Source organism: Macaca fascicularis, chromosome 15 (assembly GCF_037993035.2).
Source record: "Macaca fascicularis isolate 582-1 chromosome 15, T2T-MFA8v1.1".
NCBI lineage: Eukaryota > Metazoa > Chordata > Mammalia > Primates > Cercopithecidae > Macaca > Macaca fascicularis.
The window spans coordinates 12,224,079-12,247,587 of NC_088389.1; the positions used below are offsets into that span (position 1 = coordinate 12,224,079).

Sequence of the window (23,509 nt, forward strand, 5' to 3'; positions counted from 1 at the left end):
CTGGACCTGCTGAGAGGAGGCTCTGTGCCGGTGGGAGCTTTGCCTGATGTTATTAGCAGGAGGGTTGGAGGCTCCCCAGAACCAAGGTTGTACCTAGGAAAGTATTACTGAGGCAGAAGCCATGGCTCCACTGGGAGGGTGAAGCACCTTGTGGCAGGTAACAAAGCAAGCTCCTTGGGCAGGTGCTTCCTGCAAGCCATAGACTGCACCAGCAGCACGAGCGGCTGGGAGCCCCATGGCTCAGCTGTGGACCCCAGCCTGCCGAGCAGCACTTGGCAGGGAGAGGCCACATGGGGGTGCTTTGTGGTTGTGCGGCTCTGCTCTCAGGTGTCAGGACCTGCGTGGGAGAAGGTCAGGTCAGCCTTGGCCTCAGGCCTCAGCTTAGATCCTGTCTATCCCTTGGCAACTGTGTGCCAGGCCTGTCACTTAGCCCCAGAGCTTCCAATTCCTTGGGAGGAAAATGAAGGACGGTTTTGGGGCCTTTTAGGGCTGTCACGAAGACCAGGTGAGCTAGGGTGCACAGAGTGCTCAGGGCCACACCGAGAGTCCTGTGATCACTAGAGGAGTGGCACGGCACTGCCCGTCCCAGAAGCCAGGTGCTGTCCCATCTGCCGTAATCCAGGGCACAGCAGAGGAGGGAGGGCTCTGAAATTGGGCAGACATGGGCGCAGACCCGGTGTGGTGGTGTGGCCTCGTGCCTGGGCTCCTCCTCCCTCGGTGGGGTAACAGGCCTCTCTGTCCTTGTGGGATTGCTCTGGGCACTGAAGGATGTGGCGTATGTTCAGAGAGTGGCCCAGTGCTCACCAGCGAGTCCCACGAAGTCGCCATGGCTACTGGCAATGATGCACCCGCAAAGGCCAGTTGACTTGGGCCCCTTCTTCTAGAAGCAGGTGTGGGTCTATGCTGGCCATCTCTGCTTCCTTCCTGAAGCACTCTTTGAACAAAAATCCAAGCTTGACAGTGAACTTGTTGGGTGTGGGGGCCCAGGAATGAGCCCGAGCACGGCGCACATGGGTCCTGCTGTGGTTCCCAGCCCGGAGCCTCCCTCACCTGCCGGCCCCACCCCATGCAGCCTCCAGTGTAAGAGCAGGCATGGGTTTTCCTCTCTTGTTTGATGCAGGAGGGGATGGAGCAAGGGTGGGGGCAGGAGCCAAGCCAGCACGGCTCAGCTGGAGACATTGGTTCCTCAAGGTTCCTCTACCCAGCAGCTCGGCAATGAGTGAGAAGGTGGGAGCAGGTGGTCTGTGCCCAGAGCACAAGATTTAAGCCGTGCATGTGTGCGCCCAGCCTCACAGTGAGGAGCACGGCTGCGGAGCCTCCTTGGGTCTCACACCTCAGCAGCCATGGGGGATGGCTGCAGGGAGTGAGTGTGGCCACCTGTTGGCTCAGGCAGTGTCCTACGTTTTAAAATTCCACTTTTTTCTGTAATACTAGAGACAGCACAGTTGAGAAGGTGTCACCACAGCAAATAAATAAGGCTGTTGTAATTCTGGGAAGTCTGGGAGTCCCTGGCTGGTACCAGCCTCCTCTTAGAGGAGGCAGGCGTGGAGAAGTGAAGGGTGGAGCTGCCAGCCCACATCTGCCCAGTGGCTGGCACCACGCCCCTCCTCGGTACCCGGCCCAGGCTGTGCCTCTTCAGCCTATCCCTTAGGACTCAAAATGTGAAATTTCCCCAGATTTTTGGGTTGGACCCTACCATCTAAAAGTACTGGCTGGGCACAGTGGCTCACACCTATAATCCCAGCACTTTGGGGAGGCCACTTGAGGCCAGGAGTTTGAGACTAGACTGGCCAACATGGTGAAACCTTGCTGCTACTAAAAATACAAAAATTGCCAGGTGTGGTGGTGCGTGCCTGTGGTCCCAGGTACTCGGGAAGCTTGAGGCAGGAGAATCACTTGAACCCAGGAGGCAGAGGTTGCAGTGAACCAAGATCGCACCACTGCACTCCAGCCTGGGCGGTAGAGTGAGACCCTGTCTCAAAAATAACAATAATAATAATAATAATAATTTAAAAATAAAAGTACTGCCTAAGATTTCGTTTCAGGATCCTGCTGACAAGTTTGAATTATTTCCTTTGTGCCCATGATGGCTAAGACCCTCTGAAGCATTAGACTCAGACAGGCAGAGCCTCTCAGAGTCTAATCCAGAGCTGGCTCCTACCTGGAACAGGCGTGCCTCCGGGTTTTGATGCCTAGGGCAGGCATCACTCATCAGCCTAAGTGCCCTCTTCCACTGGGACCAGAGCTGGCCTCAGCTCCCACAGCACGGTTCTCCAGGCAGCACCATCGTCAGTAGAAAGTGCCCATGAGATAAAACCCATTCCTGTTTTCCCTCTCTGATCTGCCATTTCCTTTGAGAGATGGACAGAGAGGACGTGTGACTTCTCTGGGACATGCAGGCGGAGGCACCAGAGGGGGTTCCCAGGCCCTTGGCTCCCTCGCCCGTCCCACTCCCCCATGCCATCTCCCCTGCCTCTCTCAGAGCAAGGACTCAAATCCACCGCAGCTCCCACCCTCAGCCCTCTGCACCCTGACAAGCAGCTTGTGTTGCTTTTCCCTCTAGATTTGGTGTTGTACTGCGAGGCCTTCCTGACCACCTACAGGACCTTCATCTCCCCAGAGGAGCTCATCAAGAAGCTGCAGTACAGATATCCTTTCCCGCCTGACCCACGGCCCCTGCGCCATGGGCATTTCACAGAGAGAGGGGCCCTCTTGCCCCTCGGCCCTCGTGGGGGAAGCTGAGCAGCATGTTGGGTGGCAGTGTGATTGAAGTGGGGACACAGGAGCCCCACGGACCGAGGTTCCCACCTCTAGCCTCCTGCATTCCAGCTTTGAGCTCGGGCAAGCTCCTCATCTCTTAAAGGGTCGAGTGAAATGATGTGAAGAGGCTGGAACGCAGTCTGGGAATGTGTGCCTGGTGGCAGTTGTGATCATTGGATGATTCTAAAGAAGAATTAGACATGCCGCGGACTGGGAGGGAGCGAGTGTGCCAGTCCTGCAGACGCCCCTGCAGAGACCCCCATGGTCGGCTCTGGCAGCTTCTCAGAGCTGAGCCCCAGGACATTGGGCACGATGGACACCAAGACCCAAATAGAAAGCTCAGGGGTCAGCACAGTCACCTCCCCCGCAGCGGACTCTGCGACTGCCACATCCACAACTGGAATGGGCTCCTGTCCCCAGATCTACCTCACGGGCCCACCCTCAGTAAATGTCACCCTCTGCAGTAGTGGCTGAGAAGGACCCCAGGGGCTTGGAAGGACCCACTTGTGTGACCCGTTGCTTCTTCAAGTCCGAACCTGCCCACCCTACGAGGCTGACCTGCAGCTGCTGCTCCAGGAGGGCAGGCTGGGTCGGCTGCTCCTCAGCCACCTCTTAGCACATAGCCCACGGCTGCCATCTGCTGGGCAGCTGCCACCACCTGGGGTAGGAAGTCCTGAGTCCACCAGCGCCCTCACCCCTTCCTGTATGCCCTGAGCCTTCACTGCTCCACTCGGGGTCTCCTGCAGACCTCCTGGCCTCCCGTTCTCCCCTCGTGGTGACCTTTAGAATTCCGAATCTATCAAGACACACGTGGACATCTTCCACTGGCGGAGTCTCGGGTCCCTGGCAAGTTCTGTCACTCAGAGCGCCTGTTCACAGGCCTGGCTCAGTGAATGGCTGTCACTCACACGTGTCGAGGGCTTGCTGGTCAGGCGAGATGTGCTTTACATGTGTGCTTTCACCTAGCTCTATGACCATTTTTTAATACGTGTGTGTGGGTGTGTGTAAAATTACTGTATTATACATGGGGCCACTGCTCTATAATTTCCTATTGTGTAATTGAGGAAACCGAGGCTCAGAGACATGAAGGACCTGACCCATGTGGCTGCTTGGTGGGAAAGCAGCCACACGCCACTTGCCCCCCTGCTGCCAGCGCCCAGGCTCTCCGCCTCTGCCTGGCTCAGCCATCATGGAAATGGTGCAGCATCAAGGTCTAGGCCTGATTGGCTGGCGACCCCTGTGCTATGGACCAAGCCATCGTCCCTGCTACGTTGCTCTGTCCTGAGCCCCATGACTTGGAAGGTCCAGGATCGCTAGAGAGAGAGCAGGAGGGTATCGGAGAGGTCTGGAGAGTTGATGGCAAGCACAACAGCCGGGCAGGAAACCCTGACCGCAAAGCAGAGCCCAACCTCAGGGCATGAGCCAGAGCTGGTCGGGTGCTAGAAGGGCTGCCCTGGAGACAGGGAGCCAATTTGGAGCGTGCTGCAGCTCTGGGAAGAGAGACCCAGCCCAGTGTCACGGAGGCGAGAGCTCCCCTGCAGAGCCCAGGGAGGCAGCCTCAGGATGGAAACTCACAGAAAGACTGGAAGGAGACAGTTCTGGCCTACATGCTTGCCCAGCGACCTGGGGTTTTAAGGGTGTTTGGTTTAGGCCCACCGTTCTCTACCTAAGGTTCAGCAAGGCACTCTCTACATGTCTGTAGTCTCACGGGCACCTCAGGGTGAACCCGACAGAAAGGCAGGCCTGGACAGTGCAGCAGAGATGGCATGGCAGGCAGGAGAGGACAGCAGCCGGGGGCATCCCTGGGGTCAGATGCCTGTGCTCAAATCCTGGCTTTGCAGTTGTTGCTCTGCGCTAGTCCCATGCCCTCGTTTCTGGATGCCAGTGCTTTACACGCAGGGAGACGGGCACATTGTGAGCGCTCAGCAAGTAGTCCCCAGGAGTCAGTCCTCCACTCCCACCACCCCCGGCCGGCCACGTGGCTATTTCTTTAACCCATGCTCCACATACGAGAAATTCTCTCCCTTCGCTGACACATTCAAGAAGCGCGTCAGCAAGAACACATTCTTCGTACTGGTGCGGGTGGTGGATGAGCTTTGGTGAGTGCTTCACCCTTGGGGTCCTAGGGGGCCAATGGGGAGGCAAAGGCTCCAATCCACCTGCTTCTCCTGCCCATTGGCTCTGGGCAGAGCTGGCTCTTGCCTGCATTATCTTGGTCCTTTGAGAGAATGGCCTGTCCCCAGCAGGCCAGGGTGAGGTGGGTGAGGTTCTCTCCTGGACCCTCAGGAGAGAACCCGCCACACCCACCTGCTCCCATGGGTATCTTAGGTCCAGTCTCCAGCAGGCCATGCTCTCAGCCACCAGCCATGGTGGAGGCTGGAATGGGAGAGGCTGCCTCTCCCTCACTCCTCAGTGTTTCCATGGCTGGCCATCTGACGGCATGGCACTTGCCATATCGGTTCCGCTGACAAATCTCCGTCAGGCGGACTGTCTTCCTCCTGCTGGGGGAGATGACCGTGGTCAGTGGCTGTGCGGCTGGGAAATGGCCACGCGTGGACAGCTCTCAGCAGGGCAAGTTGGGGAGCATCCCTCAGGCATCTAGTCTGAGAGGTCAGGAAGTCTTGGTGTCTCATCGCCCAATGGGAGCAGCAGCTCCCCAGGGCGGGATTTGTGTGGGACTTGTCCCTGCAGACCAGGCCCCAGCAGAGTCCCTGGCGCTTGTCCAGTGCCAACAGATGGCTGTTGCGTGTATGGCAGGTGCTATGACCATCCCAACACCTCCAAGAACACAGGCAGCCATCCCAGGCTCTCGTCTCCTGCTCTCTTCCCATGAGAAGTTTCCCAGCCAGCTCTGTGCCAGTCATGGCCCCGTGCCCTTTGTGTATCCCAAGGCAAAGCCAGAGTCTGCCTGGGCCTTGTGTTCCTGCTCCTCACCTTGTGCTCTTTGGTCCTTCAGCCTGGTGGAATTGACAGAAGAGATCCTGAAGCTGCTGATGGAACTGGTCTTCCGCCTGGTGTGCAACGGGGAGCTGAGCCTGGCCCGCGTGCTCCGAAAGAACATCCTGGACAAGGTGGACCAGAAGAAGCTGCTCAGGTGTGCCACCTCTGGCCAGCCCCTGGCGGCCCGGGGGGTAGCAGCCAGGTGAGGAGCCCACCTCTCCAGCCCCGCCTCCTCCCCAGGAGCTGTGCCTTTCTCAGTTTACCCTCCCTCCCTGCCAGCCCCACAGCCCCAGCCTGATTCTGCGCAGGCCCTTTGATGAGGTGCCTCAGGAACAGCCCCATGGGTCCCTGGGGGCTGGGCCTCTTCTCCAGGAGACATATTGGGTGGTGATCCCCTTGTGACTAGGAATTGGGCAGCAGGGCATGGGGCTTCAGAGGACAGGGCAGGAGTGCACACACCCTGGGCTTGGGTCAGTTCTGGGTTGTCCCAGCATGAACCTGGCAGTGGTTGATGCTAGCCCGGCCCTCTGGGCTACCCTGGCCATCCCTAAGAATCTGCATAAAGAGGCCGGGCACGGTGGCTCAAGCCTGTAATCCCAGCACTTTGGGAGGCCAAGACGGGTGGATCACGAGGTCAGGAGATCGAGACCATCCTGGCTAACATGGTGAAACCCCGACTCTACTAAAAAATACAAAAAATTAGCCAGGCGTAGTGGAGGGTGCCTGTAGTCCCAGCTACCCGGGAGGCTGAGGCAGGAGAATGGCGTAAACCCGGGAGGCGGAGCTTGCAGTGAGCTGAGATCCGGCCACTGCAGTCCAACCTGGGCGACAAAGCGAGTCTCTGTCTCAAAAAAAAAAAGAATCTGCGTAAAGATTCCTGTCTGTGGCCTGCCCCCTCCACACCGACGGTGAGTGCCATTTGCAGCTATAGATGTCTGTTGAGTAGTGGGCTCCTTCCGGTGAGTGCATAGCCTTCGTTTCTTTGGCACCGTCTCTGTTCTTGCTGGCCACCTGGAAGCGGGCTCCAGCCATGAGTGAGCCTTCTTGGCATCTCAGTTGTCCATGAGCTCACGAGGGAAACTCAGGCTCCTGATTCCAGAAGCTGCTGGACACACTCAGCAGAAGCAGGAGAGAAAGGCAGACAGTGTTGTCCCAGAGAGAGGCAGGAGGCCCATAGGGCCCCAGGGAGCCTTTTGGGGCTTCCCCGCCACGTATCCTCCACGCTCCTGCTGGGCAGAGAGGCTCTCCTGCTCCGACACTGCAGCCCGGGCCTGCTTACCTCTCCCCACCGCCCTCCCCACCCCTGACGGCTCTTCTCACACCTCTGTCTTCCAGGCCGGGGACCTTGCACGACTTTCACAGCCATGAGATCGCAGAGCAGCTAACTCTGCTGGATGCTGAGCTCTTCTATAAAATAGAGGTACAGGCTGCTCCTGCCATGGGGAGCCACACTGGTTGTCCCTGAATGAAAGAAACCCCATCACGGGAAAGCCGGGGGCTCCACCTCCATCTGCCTTCTTTCCTTTTGCAGATTCCTGAGGTTTTGCTTTGGGCAAAAGAGCAGAATGAGGAAAAGAGCCCCAACTTGACCCAGTTCACGGAGCACTTCAACAACATGTCCTACTGGTGAGGGGCCCAGCGCCAAGCCCTGTTGCTCTGGATGGTGGCACGTCTGGGTGGGCTCTGCGTTTTCCTTTGCAGGGAGCTCGAATGGTAGGAGAAGGAGCTACCTCTTTCATTCCTCTAAGCTCCCGGGGGCCCCGCGAGCATTGACCACGAATGGTAGACAGAGGACGGGGCAGGCAGAGGACAAGGGCAGGGACAGGACGGGGCTTGCTGGAAGTGGCCACCTGGTCGAGGAGGCTCAGCGGGGAAGAGTGCCAGGGTCGAGGAGCAATGTCTGCCATAGGTGGTGTTGGGAAGGGCGTCGAGTTTGCCCTCCTGCCCTGTCACTGCCAGGCGATCTCAGGCTGACGCTCACACGGACTCTGCCTGACAAAACAGTTAGCACAGGAGTGGGCTCTATAACAATAATGTTTGTATTTAGTCTTTAATTGCGTGTGTGTGTGTGTGTGTGTGTGTGTGTGTGTGTGTGTGTGTTTTTGAGACGGAGTCTCGCTCTGTTGCCCAGGCTGGAGTGCAGTGGCGTGATCTCAGCTCACTGCACGCTCCGCCTCCCGGGTTTACACCATTCTCCTGCCTCAGTCTCCCGAGTAGCTGGGACTACAGGCGCCCGCCACCTCGCCCAGCTAGTTTTTTGTATTGTTTAGTAGAGACGGCGTTTCACCATGTTAACCAGGATGGTCTTGATCTCTTGACCTTGTGATCTGCCCGTCTCGGCCTCCCAAAGTGCTGGGATTACAGGTGTGAGCCACTGCGCCCGGCCTAGTCTTTAATTCTTAAAGCAAAATGAATCCCAGTAGTGTGTTTATAAAGCAGAGCTCTTGTCTCTTCAAGAGGCGACAAAGCCCCCACAGCAGCTCAGTATCAGGCAGGGCCCCGCCCAGAGCCCAGCAGCTGTGCGCCCCCCCCCCCCCCACTGCCCACTGCTGTGCCAGCCCCACTGCCCACTGCTGCCTCCAGGAGAATGTCTGATGTGTTTTAAAGGCCCCGAGATCATCTCCCCTTTTCCTGCCATCCTCCCCACAGAAGCTCTCTGTCCTGGGGAAAGCATGTTTAGCCATGGCAGTCCAGCGTAGGGTTTTGCCCAACAGGATGTGGTTTCTAAGGCAGACGGAAGCTGCACACAAGGCCCCAAGCCTGGCTTCTGACAGCAGCCTCTGGCTGGGTGCAGGAAGCTTGGGTGGGGGCACGCTCCACAGGGCCTGGCTGCACAGAGGTGCAAGCGCAGTGGCTCACACCTATAATCCCAGGACTTTGGGAGGCCAAGGCAGGAGGATCACTTGAGCGTAGGAGTTTGAGACCAGCCTGGACAACATAGAGAGACCCCCATCTCTACAAAAAATTAAAATTAGCCAGGTGCAGTGGTACATACCTATAGTCCCAGCTACTCCGGAAGCTGGGGCAGGAGGATCAGTTGAACCCAGGAGTTCAAGACCTACAGTGAGATATACTCACAGCACTGGGTGACAGATCAAGACCCTGTCTCTTTAAAAAAAAAAAAAAAAAACAGCAGTGCAAAGTGTGGCACCTCCTCTAAGTGACCCTGGTAGTGGCCCCTGTGAACCACAGGAAACTGGGGCTAGCAGGACACCCCTGCTGCGTTTATCCCACAGATGAGACTGGCCTGTGGCTTTGGTCTCGGCTTTGGTTGCTACTAAGGTTCTCAGAAGTTCCTTCCCTCGTGGCTGCCAAAAGTGACTTCTTACGTCACATGCTAGCGGGTCTCCCCGAGCCAGTCCTGCGCCGCACAAGGAACCTGCCCAGCCCCCCGGTACTCGGGGTCCATGCTTGCCAGGAAAGGCTCTGCTTTGATCCTTCCATGCTCCACCTGCAGATTCGAAGCCCCCTTTGGGCCTTTACCAGATTTCCTTATGGTCACCAGATTTATTGTCACCAGATTTCCTTGTGGTGTCTTCCCTCTGTCCCAGGATGCTGTGAGCTCCTGGAGAGCAGAAAGTAGGCCATGCCTGGGGCAGGCTGCACGTACTCAGTATGGGTGGGCTGGTGACCACTGGCATGGGGGTCGTACAGGTCCTGTCTCCACCAGGACCCCTGGGGCCTACAGGGACCAGTCAGCTCAGCTGTTTCTTTTTCCCTTGGTCCATGCAGGGTCCGGTCCATAATCATGTTACAGGAAAAGGCCCAGGACAGGGAACGGCTGCTCTTAAAGTTCATCAAGATCATGAAGGTAATGGTGGCCAAGTCCTCCCCAGGCCCCCACCATCAGTCCCTGCCTGGGGAGCCCGGGACCCGCCTGCCCTCCTGCCTCACGGCGCCGCCCCTCTCTCGGCAGCACTTGCGGAAGCTGAATAACTTCAACTCCTACTTGGCCATCCTCTCTGCCCTGGACTCGGCGCCCATCCGCAGGCTGGAGTGGCAGAAGCAGACCTCAGAGGTGAGCGGCCTTGGGGCGTGGGTGGGAGGATGCCTGGTAAAGGGGGCCATGCAGCCCTCAGACAACCAGCTGTGGCAGAAAGTGCTCCCACTGAAGCAAAGGCTGGGCCTAGGCCCCTGCTCTGCCACCGACATGCTGTGTGGCCAGGACAGCTGCCCTCCCACCTTCCTGTCTCTGATCGCCAGTCTTCAGGCCCCAGGGAGCTTCAAGGTTGGTTCCGGGGTGGTCACGTCCTGGTGTTCTGCTGCCACCCAGCAGGCCCATCCCTGGGTTCCCATCTCCCCTGCCCTTCCTCAGCCCGTTCTTCTGAAGGGTCTGCTTCAGGCCGGGCGCTGCGGTAGGTGCTGGGGACGCACTGTGAACAGCCCAGCATGATGTTGGGTGGGTTTCTGCTGGATAAGCGCTAAAAGAAGAAGGGTGGGCAGGTGGGCCAGCCCAGAGGAAGTGTCACTCATGCTACCACCTGTAGAGGAGGAGGAGTTTCCTGGGAAGGGAAGAGAATCAAAGGGGACAAAGGAGTGCACAACCGGGAGCAGGTGGGGATTGGCACCTCCAGGGACAGGAGGAGGCCAGGGGACCACATCCTTGGAGAAGGGGACCAGCTCTAGGTCATGAGAGCCTCAGGAGCCTGGTGAGGAGTTGGGCCTTTATCCTGTGTAGGGAAATACTGCAAATGGGGGCAAAACCCATAGCTTTGAGTGTCAGCCAGGCCACCCAGGGATCATGTCAGGGATCCAAGTGTGACCAGACCACCCAGAGGTCATGTCAGGGACCCAAGGGTCAGCCACGCCACCCAGGGGTCATGTCAGAGACCCGGGTGTCAGCCAGGCCACCCAGGGTCGTCTTGTTCAAGCCCATGTTCAGGGATGGTTGTAAGCTAGTGTATGGGGAGAGGTGGGAAATTCACACGGCCTCTCTGCAAGAGGGCTCCTGAGGAGGCAGCGCTGCAGGGAGAGGCACCTAACAGGAGAAGAGGCAGGAGAGGGGCCTTCTGAGTGGGGCAGGGCTGGCTGACTCTCCTAGGCGGGAGCCCCCCGCCCCTGCAGGAGAGAAGCCTCCCAGCCCTGAGGAGGGCGAGGTCACATGCTGTCTCTAGTTGGTCCTCCCTGAGTGCAGGGCAGAGCAAAGGCAGCTCCGAGCCAGGAGTGACGCCACTCAGTGTGTGCCTGGGAAGCTCCTCTGGCTGGCAGGAGCCCATCTTCCGGGACGTCGTACACACGTAGGCGCTGGCTGCCCAGGCACAATGAGTGCCTCGGGGTGTTTCTCCACAGAACGGCCTGAAGTCCCCCTGTGACCAGGGGTTGGGCTGACACTCGTTGAAAAGGACAGAATCCCTGCTGGCCAGGGCCAGCACCCACACCTGGCTGGATGTTTGCACGTGGTGGGACCTGTGGAGGTGGGCAGAGGGTGGTTGACCCTCCAGTTAGTGAGGAGGACCAGGGCTCTGTCCCAGCACTGCCCCAGCACTCGCTCACACCTGTCCTGTCCTGTCCTGTTCTTCCTGTCCTGCCAGGGCCTGGCCGAGTACTGCACGCTGATTGACAGCTCATCCTCCTTCCGAGCCTACCGGGCCGCCCTCTCGGAGGTGGAACCGCCGTGCATCCCGTACCTGTGAGTAGCAGCCCCTCCAGGCCCCCAGCCTCGCCTGGGTTTGCCTCCATTGCTCTGGGGAAGATCTCTCAGGCTCCGGCAGAGAAATCCTAATTTAGGGGTTTCTAACAGAGACATTTGTACTTCGGTTTTACTTAAGGTTCTTGTAATACATAATGTACAATACATATATATAATATAATACGTAATGCTTCTTATAATACAGTTTAAACAGAACAGAAGGGCTCAGGTGAAGAACACAGGTTCTCCTTCCCCAGCCCCCAGCCCCGCTCTTGTTTCCTTCCGTAGCCTGCCCATGAGCACGTGCAGCCATGCTTGTGACAGATGTATGGCTCCTGTCCCCACACACGGCATCACACAGTATTCCAGTGTCCTCACACGTGGCTGCGCATTAGAACAACCTGAGGATGCACAGCCACCCAGGAACCTTGAGAGCCTTGGTGTAAAGAAGTTCAGAAAGTGCTTCCTGAGTGTGGACCATGGGTGGGAGGAAATATGTTTCATAGAAAAGGGACATAGCGGAATAACCAAAGCCAAACAAGTGTCTGTTGCAGGAGTTACGAGAGCCTTTAGTGTGCCATAGACACTGAGAATCTCCAAGAGACCAAAACTCAGCAGCATCCCAAGGCTGAGTGTTCAATGGCACATCCTATAGGGTTCCTGTAGGGCAGCCCTCAAGGCCTCAACTCTCAGAGATACAAATCCCCAGGCTTTCTGCTCTGAGCGCTAACAGTCTTTCCCACCATGGCTCCACAGCTGCTCGCTCAAGCTGAGTTCTCCCTGAGTGGAGGAGCCGCCCCCGTCTCTCTCATCCGGCCTTAAGTCCTCTGCAGTCAGAAGCACCTATTAACTTACTACACCTTGTTTGTTTGTTTGTTTGTTTGTGATGGAGTCTCACTCTGTCACCCAGGCTGCAATGCAGTGGCATGATCTTGGCTCACTGCAACCTCTGCCTCCTGAGTTCAAGCAATTCTCCCACCTCAGCCTCCTGAGTAGTAGCTGGGATTACAGGCGTGCGCAACCATGCCCGGCTAATTTTTTTTTTTTTTTTTTGTATTTTTTTAGTAGAGACAGGGTTTCACCGTGTTGGCCAGGCTAGTCTCGAACTCTTGACCTCAGGTGATCCACCTGCCTTGGCCTCCCAAAGTGCTGGGATTACAGGTGTGAGTCATCGCACCCGGCCTGTTTCTTTATTTGTTTAATAAAGACGGAGTCTCTGTCACCCAGGCTGGAGTGCAGTGGTGCAATCATAGCTCACTGCAACCTTTAACTCCTGGGCTCAAGGAGTCCTCCCGCATCAGTCTCCTTAGTAGCTGGGATTACAGGCACACACCACCATGCCCAGCTAATTTTTGTATTTTTTGTAGGGACGAGTTCTTGCTCTGTTGCCCATGCTGGTTTCAAACTCTTTTTTTATTTTTTATTTTATTTTATTTTATTTTTTTTTGAGACAGAGTTACATTCTTGTTACCCAGGCTGGAGTGCAGTGGCGCAATCTTGGCTCACTGCAACCTCCGCCTCCCAGGTTCAAGTGATTCCCCCGCCTCAGCCTCCCAAGTAGCTGGGATTACAGGCGTGCACCACCATGCCCAGCTACTTTTTGTATTTTTAGTAGAGACAGGGTTTCACCATGTTGGCCAGGTTGAGCTCAAACTCCTGACCTCAGGTGATCCTCCTACCTCGGCCTCCCAAAGTGCTGGGATTACAGGTGTGAGCCGCCACACCCAGCCTAGCCGTTTTCAGACTCTTGAGCTCAATCTTTCTGCCTCACCCTCCTGTAGAACTGGGATTACAGGTATGAGCCATCGCACCCAGCCCACCACACCTGTTAATAAAAGGAGATCTCCGCCCCTGCCCCCTGGTTTGGGTTTTGGTTTTTTTGGGGTTTTGTTTTTTTTTTTTCTTTTAACTGCTCATTTGTTTAATGTTACTTTAGCAGCCATGGCAGCCACGTCACCCTCAGGCTTCTCATCAGCTGTACTGGCTTCCGAGGGCCCCAGCAGGTGCTTGTGGAGCCAGAGGCCAGAGGCTGAGGAGGGAGTTTGTTCTGGGAAAGACAGACACCCCAGACTGGCTCTTTGGTTTGCTCTGGGGTTTGGAAGCAGCAAGGGCTAGAGTCATGTGTCAGGCGCTAGGACTCACAGTGAGCAGCTGCCAAACCAGCCCCTCCCTGTAGCAGTAACAGGCTTCCTAACCCGTCCTCCCAGGGGGCTGATCCTGCAGGACCTGACCTTCGTTCACCTGGGAAACCCAGACTACATCGATGGGAAAGTGAACTTCTCCAAGCGGTGGCAGCAGTTCAACATCCTCGACAGCATGCGGTGCTTCCAGCAAGCGTGAGTGCCGCTGCCCCGGGGGGCTGGGCAGAGCTGAGCCCTGGGCCACACCCAAGGAGAGACAGCCCGGGATGCCGAGGGGAGGGGGAGCCACAGAGGACCCAGGGACCCGCCCCCTGCTGAGCAGGGATATAGTCCAGGCCCTTCAGTCTCTGCCAGGATGACTTGAGAGCATGCCCACCAGGCTCCATGCCAGGCCTGGCCCTGGGCCTGGACCCCGTGACGGCACAGCTCGTCCTCCCATTTTACACACCAGAAGCTGGTGCCCACCTTGCTGTGAGAAGCGCCTGACAAACCCTGGCCTGCCTGACTCGGAGGCACCAGAGCTCCCCCAGGGCGGGCCCTGACATGCATTGTTGGGGGCAGTGGGGTCACCTGGGGCCCCTTCCCTTTGAGCAGCCCAGCCTCAGGGCCCTGTTTGTGCTCCATATGCTGGTACTGTCTTTGAGTGCTGGTATCCCCCCTTTGTCACGTTGGTTAATGGCAGCCCCTGCAGCATCCGTCTCCTGCGAGGTTGTGGGGATGGTCCCCACGGCACCGTCCAGGAGGGTGGCGCCATCGGGCCATCCAGCCCACACAGGTGCTCACTGACTGCTCCCCATCCCCTGCACCAGGCACTATGACATCCGGAGGAACGACGACATTATAAACTTCTTCAATGACTTCAGTGACCACCTGGCTGAGGAGGCCCTATGGGAACTCTCTCTGAAAATTAAACCCAGGAACATAACAAGGAGAAAAACAGACCGGGAAGAGAAGACCTAGGAGCAGCCGCCGGGATCGAGGAGAATGCTCGAGGGGCGCGGAGGGCAGCTCCCAGACCGGAGAGGACCTTGGACCTGTTAGGCGGGTGGCAGGAGTCCCGGCCTCGGAGCCACGAGGCTGGCCAGGCCTCAGCGGGGCCGGGCGGGAGCTGGAGTCTGCCTGCCGCTTCCTGCCTCCCTCCTCTGTGGGAGCAGACCCGTGGGCCTCTGCAGCCAGCAGGCAGGTCTTGTTGCCAATTTGCAAACCGGTGGTTTTCTGGTTTGGTTTTGTTTTCTGCTTTTACTTCCATCTCTCCCCTCTTGCCCTTCCACCCACTCCCCTCCAGGGAGAGAGCAGCAGAGACCTCATCAGCAGACCAAGGAAGTGGCGGGTGCTGCCCCTCCCTGAGCTCCAGGGTCCCTGAATCTTCTGAAATGGAAAATGAGTGGAGGCCTTCTGGGGTGGGTTGTCCTCCAGGGGCCCTGGAATGGGGGCGAGCAGCTGGGTGGGCAGAACGCAGAGTAGACTGGGAGGAGGTCCTTTCACTTCTCGCTTCCGCTTCTGTTGCATGGAGGATGGTGTGAGCTTTGCAGCAGGCCCGGAAAGGTACGCAGGTGACCCCTTAGCAGCTGGTGCTCTGCACCGTGGTACTGGCGCCATCAGGGCCTCCCTTGCCTGCTGAGAGCAGCAGCAGTGTCTGTCATCCTGTCGCCCCTTACCCCCCACCCCAGGCCACTGGGCCCCTCCCACACCACCCGGGGAGCTGAGCAGAGGAGGCTGGAGTAAGGGAGGACTTGATCATCCAAGAAGTACTTTTTATTGCTGGGAGTCTTCTGAACCTCACCAAACTGAGGCCAGAGCTGAGCTCCTGGGGGAGTTAGTTCAGAGGGGAGAGGCCAGCACCTCCCTCCTCCATCGCTCGCTGTGTGCCTTAAACTCCATCTCCTGTCCCTCCCCATCCCCTGGCTTTCCCTCCCTCCTCGCCCCATCCTGGGCCGGCCAGCAGGGCTCCTCCTCTGGCTCTTCAGACCTTTCAGCCAGTGCTGTCAGTGCCCCTGGGAGGGAAGGGCATCCCTGAGGCACCCGAATGGGCCCTCGGGGTGCAAGGAGGCAGAGGCCTGGCCGCGGAGGAGCCTCCTAAGGTAGCAGCTGCAGCAGGTGCGCCCTCTCCCTACTCTCGCCACACTAGAGCGGCTTGCAGAGCAGATGCTCTTTCCCTCCTCCTCGTCAAAACCGTTCTCGCTGCTGAGCTTGACAATCTGGGCAAGGCTTGTGGGGCGCTTGGCAAACAGAACCTGCCCTGTGCCGCCCGGCTCTGTGGCCTCCAGCATGAGCCTGCAGGCAGGGCACTGCGGGAACCCAGTCGTGCTGCCCCAGCCCATGCCTCCAGGTCTGCTGTGCATGAATGAGTGCTCATTTGTCCCAGGTTTAGGACAGCAGGGTCAAGTGAACAGCAGGGTCTAACTATGCTTAGCCCAGTTCAAACAGAACAAAGGCAAAACGTAGAAAGCAACATCTGTTGATCATTTGGGTTTTTTTTTTAAAACAACCATGTCACTTTGAGTCCTTCGTGGGTTTTTGAACAGCATTTATCAAGAAGAAAATGTGGGTTTTTTCCCCTCGCCCATGTTTTATTTGTCCTGTAGATAGAGGGAGGAAAGCCGTGCAGTGGCAGGCGGGACCCCCTCTGGCGGCGGGATCCCCTCTGGCGGTGGTCCTGCAGGGCCAGCCGGGACCTGTCACTTTATTATTTAAGGAGTGTGTGTGTAGAGTCGCTGGCTTATTAACAGTATTGTGTGTGGGTTGGGTTTTTAGTTTGTTCCTTCTTTTTGAAGTCCCTTCATTTCAATCCTTGCCTCTCTCTCCCCTTCCCTTGCCCAGCTCTGTTGAATGCTGCTGTGCGCGTGTGAGGGCCTCTCTGCACACAGGGCCCTTGGGTTTGTGCGAACTGAAATTCTCCCTGTATTTGTGAGACTCGTAGGAGTCCCCCTCTGGAGCACAGGCAATGCCAGTGCCATGCTGCAGCCTCAGAAACCAGGCCTCTCCCCCCAGCAGCAGGTGGAACCGTGTCTGTGGTCGGGTGCTGTCCACAGCTCTGTCTGCCTTGTTCTTGGGCTTGAGCCAGGTGGAGGTGGGGTCTCTTCACCTTCCGTGAATTCAGAACAGACCCTGTGCCTGGCCCCAGTGTGCCCAAGCAACTCCCCAGGCCCTTGTTGGGAGCCCTTGGTGGTCTGAGCAGCGGGGCCCAGGCAGCACATGAGCAGTGCCCGGGGCTCCCTGCGTGAGGACGGCAAGGTGCGATGTATGTCTCATTTATTGATGGCAGGCGTGCCCCTGCGCCCCCTGCTCCTGGCCCTGGTTATTGCTGAGCTCTGTGCTCAGTGCTGCGGCCTGGCCATGGCTCGTCTGTTCCTTCTGGGGGGCCGGGCAGGTTGTGGGAATCAGTCTTCACAAACAGACAGGAGCCAGGCAGAGGACTCGTTCCTTGCAGAGGTCAGGCCTCACCTGCAGGTGTCGGGGTTGGCAAGGAGGGGCAGGCACACACCATGTCTGACCTAAACCCAATTCTGGGGAGCGTCTCCCGCTCCAGCCCCACGACCTCCACAGGGTTACATTGTAATATATATGCCCCAGCTAACCTGTCTGATGGTGGCATCTTCCTGCAGACATTTCAAACATGTAACTTTTATATGAAAAAAAATAAACACAGACGAAAGCTGCCGAATGTCATGTCCACGCCCAGCTGCGTGTGTGCAGTTACAGTGACAGCCCAGCCTGCTCCGGGCTGGCCTCGCCACCTCTTTTCTGAGACCCCTGTAGCAGGCAGGGCTTCTGGGAGGCTGAGGGTCATTCAGCTGCATTCCCAGGCCCACTCGCTGCCGTTGGGGTAGTTGTGGCTGAGTGGAATGGATGTCACCAGAACTTTCCCTCCTAAGCCTTGTGCCCTAGAAGCAGTCAACTGGGCAAAGAATTGCTCGTTCCCTGGAGGTCGGTTCATGCAAAAGAGTCCCCCACCCCAGTGTCCTGGTGAAAAGGGCGTCCTCGGGTGGGATTCGGGAGTGCAGGCTCTAGAACTGCTCCTCAGGGCCCGGAAGCACTCTTTATGGTGTGCCTTTTGTGGTGTGTCCTCTGCCACCCAGGAGGCAGCAGCAGAGGCTCGGGCCCAGCCCCAGCAAGGAACATCAAAGCCTCTGCACTTACAGGAGTCGGAGTGAGGAGGCCCTGGAGATTCCAGTCCCTTCTCTGCCCTGAGGTGTGCTGTGTCCCCTCCATGCAGAGTTAGGCACAGGGCCCAATGGTTCTGGGAGACCATTCACCATCTCCCTATCTTCCTTATCCTCCCAGAGCCACCCCCATGCCATGGCCCACCTGTGCCCCAGGGTTTCCACACTAGCACCTGAGACCAAGCACCCCGGCATAGCCACCCAGGGATGGCGGGAGTCAGGGCCAGCCCTCATATTCACCCTGGTTCCCAGTCCCCAGCTCTCAGCCCCACAGCGGCCCCTGGGGAAGCCGAGGATCTCTGCATCTCTCTGTACTTGGTCGTGCAGAGGTCGGACCTGGTGAGGAGGAAGCATCTCCCCTCATGCCCCCTCAAAGGCAGCAGCTTAAGTCTGTCCCTTTAAAGGGAGAGGCCAAGTATTTCCGGAGCGATCACAAGATCTGATAGAAGGGACCCCGCATCAGGCAGGCATCCACCGTCCCCTCAGCTGTTGGCAGTGCCCGTGTGCCAGGCACCACCCCGGAGGATGGAAGCCCAGGTTCTCTGTTTTGTTCGTTGCAATCCTCTGGCACATTGCTCAGCCACTGGTGCCTCAGGCTCCTCCTTATCTGCTTTTGTCCAGTTCGACCAATGAGCTTGCAGAGGCCCAAGAGAGACCAGTTCACTCCTTAGTCCTCCACTCCCATCTCCCTCCCCTGCCAGGAACCTGGTCGGGCCCCAACAACCCCAGTGAGCAGTAGGTGACATGCCAGGTATGAACCTCAGGCCTCAGCCTTCCCACCAGCGCGGCGGGGCAGCAGCTGCTGTGACCCACCCTGGTCTTTGGTGACCGGCAGACCGCGAGATTCAGCGAGACCGCGAGATTCAGCGAGACCGCGAGATTCAGCGAGACCGCGAGATTCAGCAAGGGAGCCGCCATGGTCACGGAGGAAACACCTTGGCTTCCGCCCCACCCGCAGAGTGTCCCCGCCCAGGGCCTGAGAGTGTGCGTGCTTAGCCAGTAACCCAGGAGGCTCCGATGCCTGCTCCAGCCAAGAACTGCAGTCCCACCGAAGGTATCTGAGCCGAGGGCTCCAAGCCTCCCACCTGCTCTGACCTTGCGGTCCACAAGCTGGGTCCCGCCCCCAGCAGTGCAAGGCTGGAGAATGAGGTATGATGGCTGACTGCTCACTGTCCCCCTGTGGGATGAGAGGCAGGCCCCAGCATTCATTCAAACCATTTTTTTTTTCATTCATTCACTAGGAGTGCATTATTTAGGAAGCAGTCAAGATGTGGCTGGGGCCATCTGAGTCCCTCATTGGCTGCCAGCAGTCTGGGGGAATATGGCCTTGGCTGCAAAGGGCTGTGTCCTGACTCTGCAGCTAAGCAAAAAGACCCTGGGTAAGTGGTTTTCTTCTCTGCTTCCCAGTTTCCCCAGCTAGAAGTGGGGGTAATAACAGCCTCTACTTCCTAAGGTCTCACAAAGTTTCAATGAGTTAATACTTGGAACAGGGTCTGGTGAGCATTTTGGAGTACCAAGCACTCTACAGACTGCTTTACTTCATTCACTTCTCTTAATCGAAAAATCACACAGGCCGGGCGCAGTGGCTCACGCCTCTAATCCCAGCACTTTGGGAGGCTGAGGCAGGCGGATCACTTCAGGTCAGGAGTTCGAGGCCAGCCTGGCCAACGTGATGAAACCCCATCTCTACTAAAAATACAAAAATTAGCCGGGCGTGGTGGCGGGCGCCTGTAGTCCCCGCTACTCAGGAGGCTGAAGCAGGAGAATCGCTTGAACATGGGAGGCGGAGGTTGCAGTGAACTGAGATGGTACCACTGCACTCCAGCCTGGGTAACAGAGCGAGACTCTGTCTCAAAAAAAAAAGAAAAGAAAAAGGAAACACTAAACTTGTTTTATGAATGGAATATAACCTTGACAATGAATCAAGACAAGGACAGTACAAGATCATTACAAGTCAGTCCAGTGTATGAATACTGATACAAAATTTATAAAATCATGTTAGCAACCCCAAACCAGCATCACATAAAAATCAGTCCTTCCTGACCAGGTTGGGCTTATCTCAAAAACACAAGGATGGAATAATTTCAATCAGTTAACGTCACTGACCCCCATGCTAGACACTGCGGCTCTACACATCTGGTTTGCATCTCCTTCCTGGGCACACAGGGAACTACACTTCCCAGGCCCCTGCCTGAGATCTGAGAGGCAGACACATGTCACTGTGGGCTGGGCGTTTAAGAACTGTTGCGTGGCTCCGTACTTACTCTTTCCTACCCCCAGTACTCCTGGAGTCTGGGTGGTAAGATGGCAGAGCCCGAAGTTGGGGGAGCCTGGACAGGGACCACCCCACTCACCCATGTTGGGCTTGCTTGACGTGAATGAAAAATGAAGCTATGGAGACTTCAGGGTTTATTTTCGCGGCATGGCCTCACTTCCCCCAAATATACCACGTTAACAAATGAAAGGAAGAAAGCCATAGAATCACCGCAATAGTCACAGAACAGCCTTTGTTTAAAATGCAACATCCATTCATTATTTTTATTATGAATAATAAAAATTCAGGGTTTCACTTTTGTCCCCCAGGCTGGAGTGCATGGCATCTGCTCACTGCAACCTCGACCTCCCAGGCTCAAGCGATCCACCTCACCCTCCCAAGTAGCTGGGACTACAGGCACACACCGCCACACCCAGCTAATTTTTTATTCTTTGTAGACACCAGGTTTTACCATGTTGGCCAGGCTCGTCTTGAACTCCTGAGCTCAAGCGATCCACTCAACTCGGCTTCCCAAAGTGTAGGGATTCCAGGCGTGAGCCACCGCGGCCAGCCAAAAAAAAAAAAAACCTTTTTGTTAACTAGAAATAGAAAGCCTCTTTAATCTGATAAAGGTTACCTTCCAAGATCCTATACAGACATACTTAATTGTGAAATATTCAAAGTGCTTCTTTTAAAATCAGAAACAACAGAAAGATTCCAGTAACTCCTTGTCTGTTCATTGTACTGGAGATCCTTGCCAACGTTGTGAGAAAAGTAAATAACAGAGATGAACAAGAAAATCTATCAAGGTGGCTAGCTATACAACCAGGTAAAAAGTTAAACATATTCCTATATACAGTCAATAAGCAACCAGAAAATGTAATCCTTTTTTTGTTTGTTTTTGAGGATTTTGGGTTTTCTGTTTTATTTTTGGTTTGTTTTGTTTTTTGTGTTTTTTTGTTTTTTTGTTTTTGAGACAGAGTCCTGCTTTGTCGCCCAAGCTGGAGTGCAGCAGCGCGATCTCAGTTCACTGCAAGCTCTGCCTCCCGGGTTCATACCATTCTTCTGCCTCAGCCTCCTGAGTAGCTGGGACTACAGGTGACCGCCACTATGCCTGGCTAATTTTTTGTATTTTTAGTAGAGACAGGGTTTCACCGTGTTAGCCAGGATGGTCTCGATCTCCTGACCGCGTGATCCCCTGGCCTTGGCCTCCCAAAGTACTGGGATTACAGGCATGAGCCACCGCGCCTGACCTGTTTTTGTTTCTTTTAATGGTGTCTTGCTCTGTTGCCCAGGCTGGAGTGCAGTCTCAAACTTCTGGGCACAAGCAGTCCTCCCACCTCAGCCTCCCAAGGAACTCAGACTACAGGCACGTGCCACCATGCCCGGCTTCAAAAAATGTAATCTTAAAGGACCCCATTTATACTAGCATCACAAGTCTTACGGTCCTAGACCAGCAAAAGATGTGTGAAACCTTTATAGGAAAAATCAGATTTTATTAAAAACCATAAAAAACACCTTAATAAATTGAGAGGTGTGAATGTTTGTGGATAGGAAAATTAACTTTCTGGGAGATTTTTGAGACAGGGTCTCACTCCCGTCACCCAGGCTGCAGTACCATGGTGTGATCTCGGCTCACTGCAGCCTCATATTCGTGGGCTCAGGTGATCCTCCCACCTCAGCCTCCTCAGTAGCTGGGACTACAGGTGTGTGCCACCACCTCCAGCTCTTTTTTTTTTTTTTTTTTTTTTTTTTTTTTTTTTTTTTTTTAGTAGAGACAGGGTTTTGCCATGTTGCCCAAGCTGGTCTCACACTCCTGGGCTCAAGCAATCCACCTGCCTTGGCCTCCCAAAGTGCTGGGATTACAGGCATGAGCCACCATGGCCAGCCAACTTTTGTAAAGATGTCACTTCTCCCCCAGATAATGTATAAATTCAAAACTATTCCAAAGGAAATCAAAGAAGGACTTTATGTGGTCCTTGATGAAGTTAATTCTAACGTGTTAAAGAATTGCCACTCTGGCGATTCCACCCAGCCGTCCTCCTAGGAAAGCTTGATCAGATTTTAAAATCCTGCCTGTGGCCAGGTCAGGTGGCTCTCACCTGTAATCCCAGCACTTTGGGAGCCCAAAGCGGATGGATCACTTAAGGTTAGGAAATCAAGACCATCCTGACCAACATGGTGAAACCCCGTCTCTACTAAAAAAAAAAATACAAAATTAGCCAGGTGTGGTGGCACATTCCTATAATCCCAGCTACTTGGGAGGCTGAGGCAGGAGAATCACGTAAACACGGGAGGCAGATGTTGGAGTGAGCTGAGATCACGCCATTGCACTCCAACCTGGGTGACAAGGGCGAAACTTGATCTCAAAAAATAAAATAATAATGTAATATATATAGGCCGGGCACGGTGGCTCAAGCCTGTAATCCCAGCACTTTGGGAGGCCGAGACGGGCGGATCACGAGGTCAGGAGATCGAGACCATCCTGGGTAACACAGTGAAACCCCGTCTTTACTAAAAATACAAAAACTTAGCCGGGCGAGGTGGCGGGCGCCTGTAGTCCCAGCTACTCGGGAGGCTGAGGCAGGAGAATGGCGTGAACCCGGGAGGCGGAGCTTGCAGTGAGCTGAGATCCGGCCACTGCACTCCAGCCTGGGTGACAGAGCGAGACTCTGTCTCAAAAAAAAATAATAATAATAATAATGTAATATATATAATAAAACCCTGCCTAAAGTCATCAGAGAGCTAGGAGAGAAGGAAGAGTTACTGGGCCAGGCTTCAGGAAGAGACAGGAGAGAAGCCTGACACCTGGGGCCATGTAATGTTAAGGGAGTCTGACAATTCCAGATGAGGTGGCCCAGGAACTGAGCAGAATTTCAGACAAAAGTGTAGTTAAGGAAAAAAGGGGAGAGTCCATAACTCACCAGGCTTTGAATTGAAACCTTAGGGAGGTGCCCTGCAGGTGGAAGGGGCACCCATGACAAGTATACCAACAGGGATGGAGCCAGCTCCAAATCATCTCAGTCCCTGAAACTGGTTTAAGATGATTCTGGACACCTAGCAACCCAGGCAGCTGCCAGAAACAAAAGGCAAAGAAACTGGAGAGGTTTGGCTGGGCGCGGTGGCTCAAGCCTGTAATCCCAGCACTTTGGGAGGCCGAGACGGGCAGATCACGAGGTCAGGAGATTGAGACCATCCTGGCTAACACGGTGAAACCCCGTCTCTACTAAAAATACAAAAAAGTTAGCCGGGCGTAGTGGTGGGCGCCTGTAGTCCCAGCTACTCGGGAGGCTGAGGCAGGAGAATGACGTGAACCCGGGAGGCGGAGCTTGCAGTGAGCTGAGATCACGCCACTGCACTCCAGCCTGGGCGACAGAGCGAGACTCTGTCTTACAAAAAAAAAAAAAGAAGAAGAAGAAAATAAACTAGAGAAGTTAACATCCTCCTAGGTCTCAAGTTATTTCTTAATTTTTCACATACAGCAAAAAGTAGGGCACAAGCATTTCTTGCTTAAAAAGAAAAATAGAAGCATTTGACAGAATCAGCCCCCAAAGGCTGAAATTTGGAGTTCTCAAATGTGGGTGTGAATGTGCAATGCTTAACTGCGTTCTAGGAGTAACAC

At 55.5% G+C, this 23,509-nt stretch overlaps 1 protein-coding gene across 24 annotated transcripts in view; it reads left to right on the forward strand.

Moving 5' to 3' along the window:
• The window catches only part of RAPGEF1 (Rap guanine nucleotide exchange factor 1), a 159,641-nt gene extending 142,510 nt beyond the window's left edge, over positions 1 to 17,131 (forward strand). For 21 of the 24 annotated variants that reach the window (XM_045373970.3, XM_045373971.3, XM_045373972.3 and 18 more), the window contains 10 exons: positions 2,564 to 2,648; positions 4,767 to 4,859; positions 5,717 to 5,902; positions 7,036 to 7,120; positions 7,232 to 7,326; positions 9,433 to 9,511; positions 9,617 to 9,718; positions 11,232 to 11,329; positions 13,537 to 13,665; positions 14,280 to 17,131. In XM_045373970.3, the coding sequence (XP_045229905.2) occupies positions 2,564 to 2,648; positions 4,767 to 4,859; positions 5,717 to 5,902; positions 7,036 to 7,120; positions 7,232 to 7,326; positions 9,433 to 9,511; positions 9,617 to 9,718; positions 11,232 to 11,329; positions 13,537 to 13,665; positions 14,280 to 14,430 (1,103 nt within the window). In that variant the 3' untranslated portion in view covers positions 14,431 to 17,131. Of the gene's footprint in view, positions 1 to 2,563; positions 2,649 to 4,766; positions 4,860 to 5,716; positions 5,903 to 7,035; positions 7,121 to 7,231; positions 7,327 to 9,432; positions 9,512 to 9,616; positions 9,719 to 11,231; positions 11,330 to 13,536; positions 13,666 to 14,279 lie in introns of those variants that run through there. The other 3 variants (XR_012424236.1, XR_012424234.1, XR_012424235.1) reach the window with 1 other exon arrangement.
• Positions 17,132 to 23,509: the final 6,378 nt, after the last annotated feature.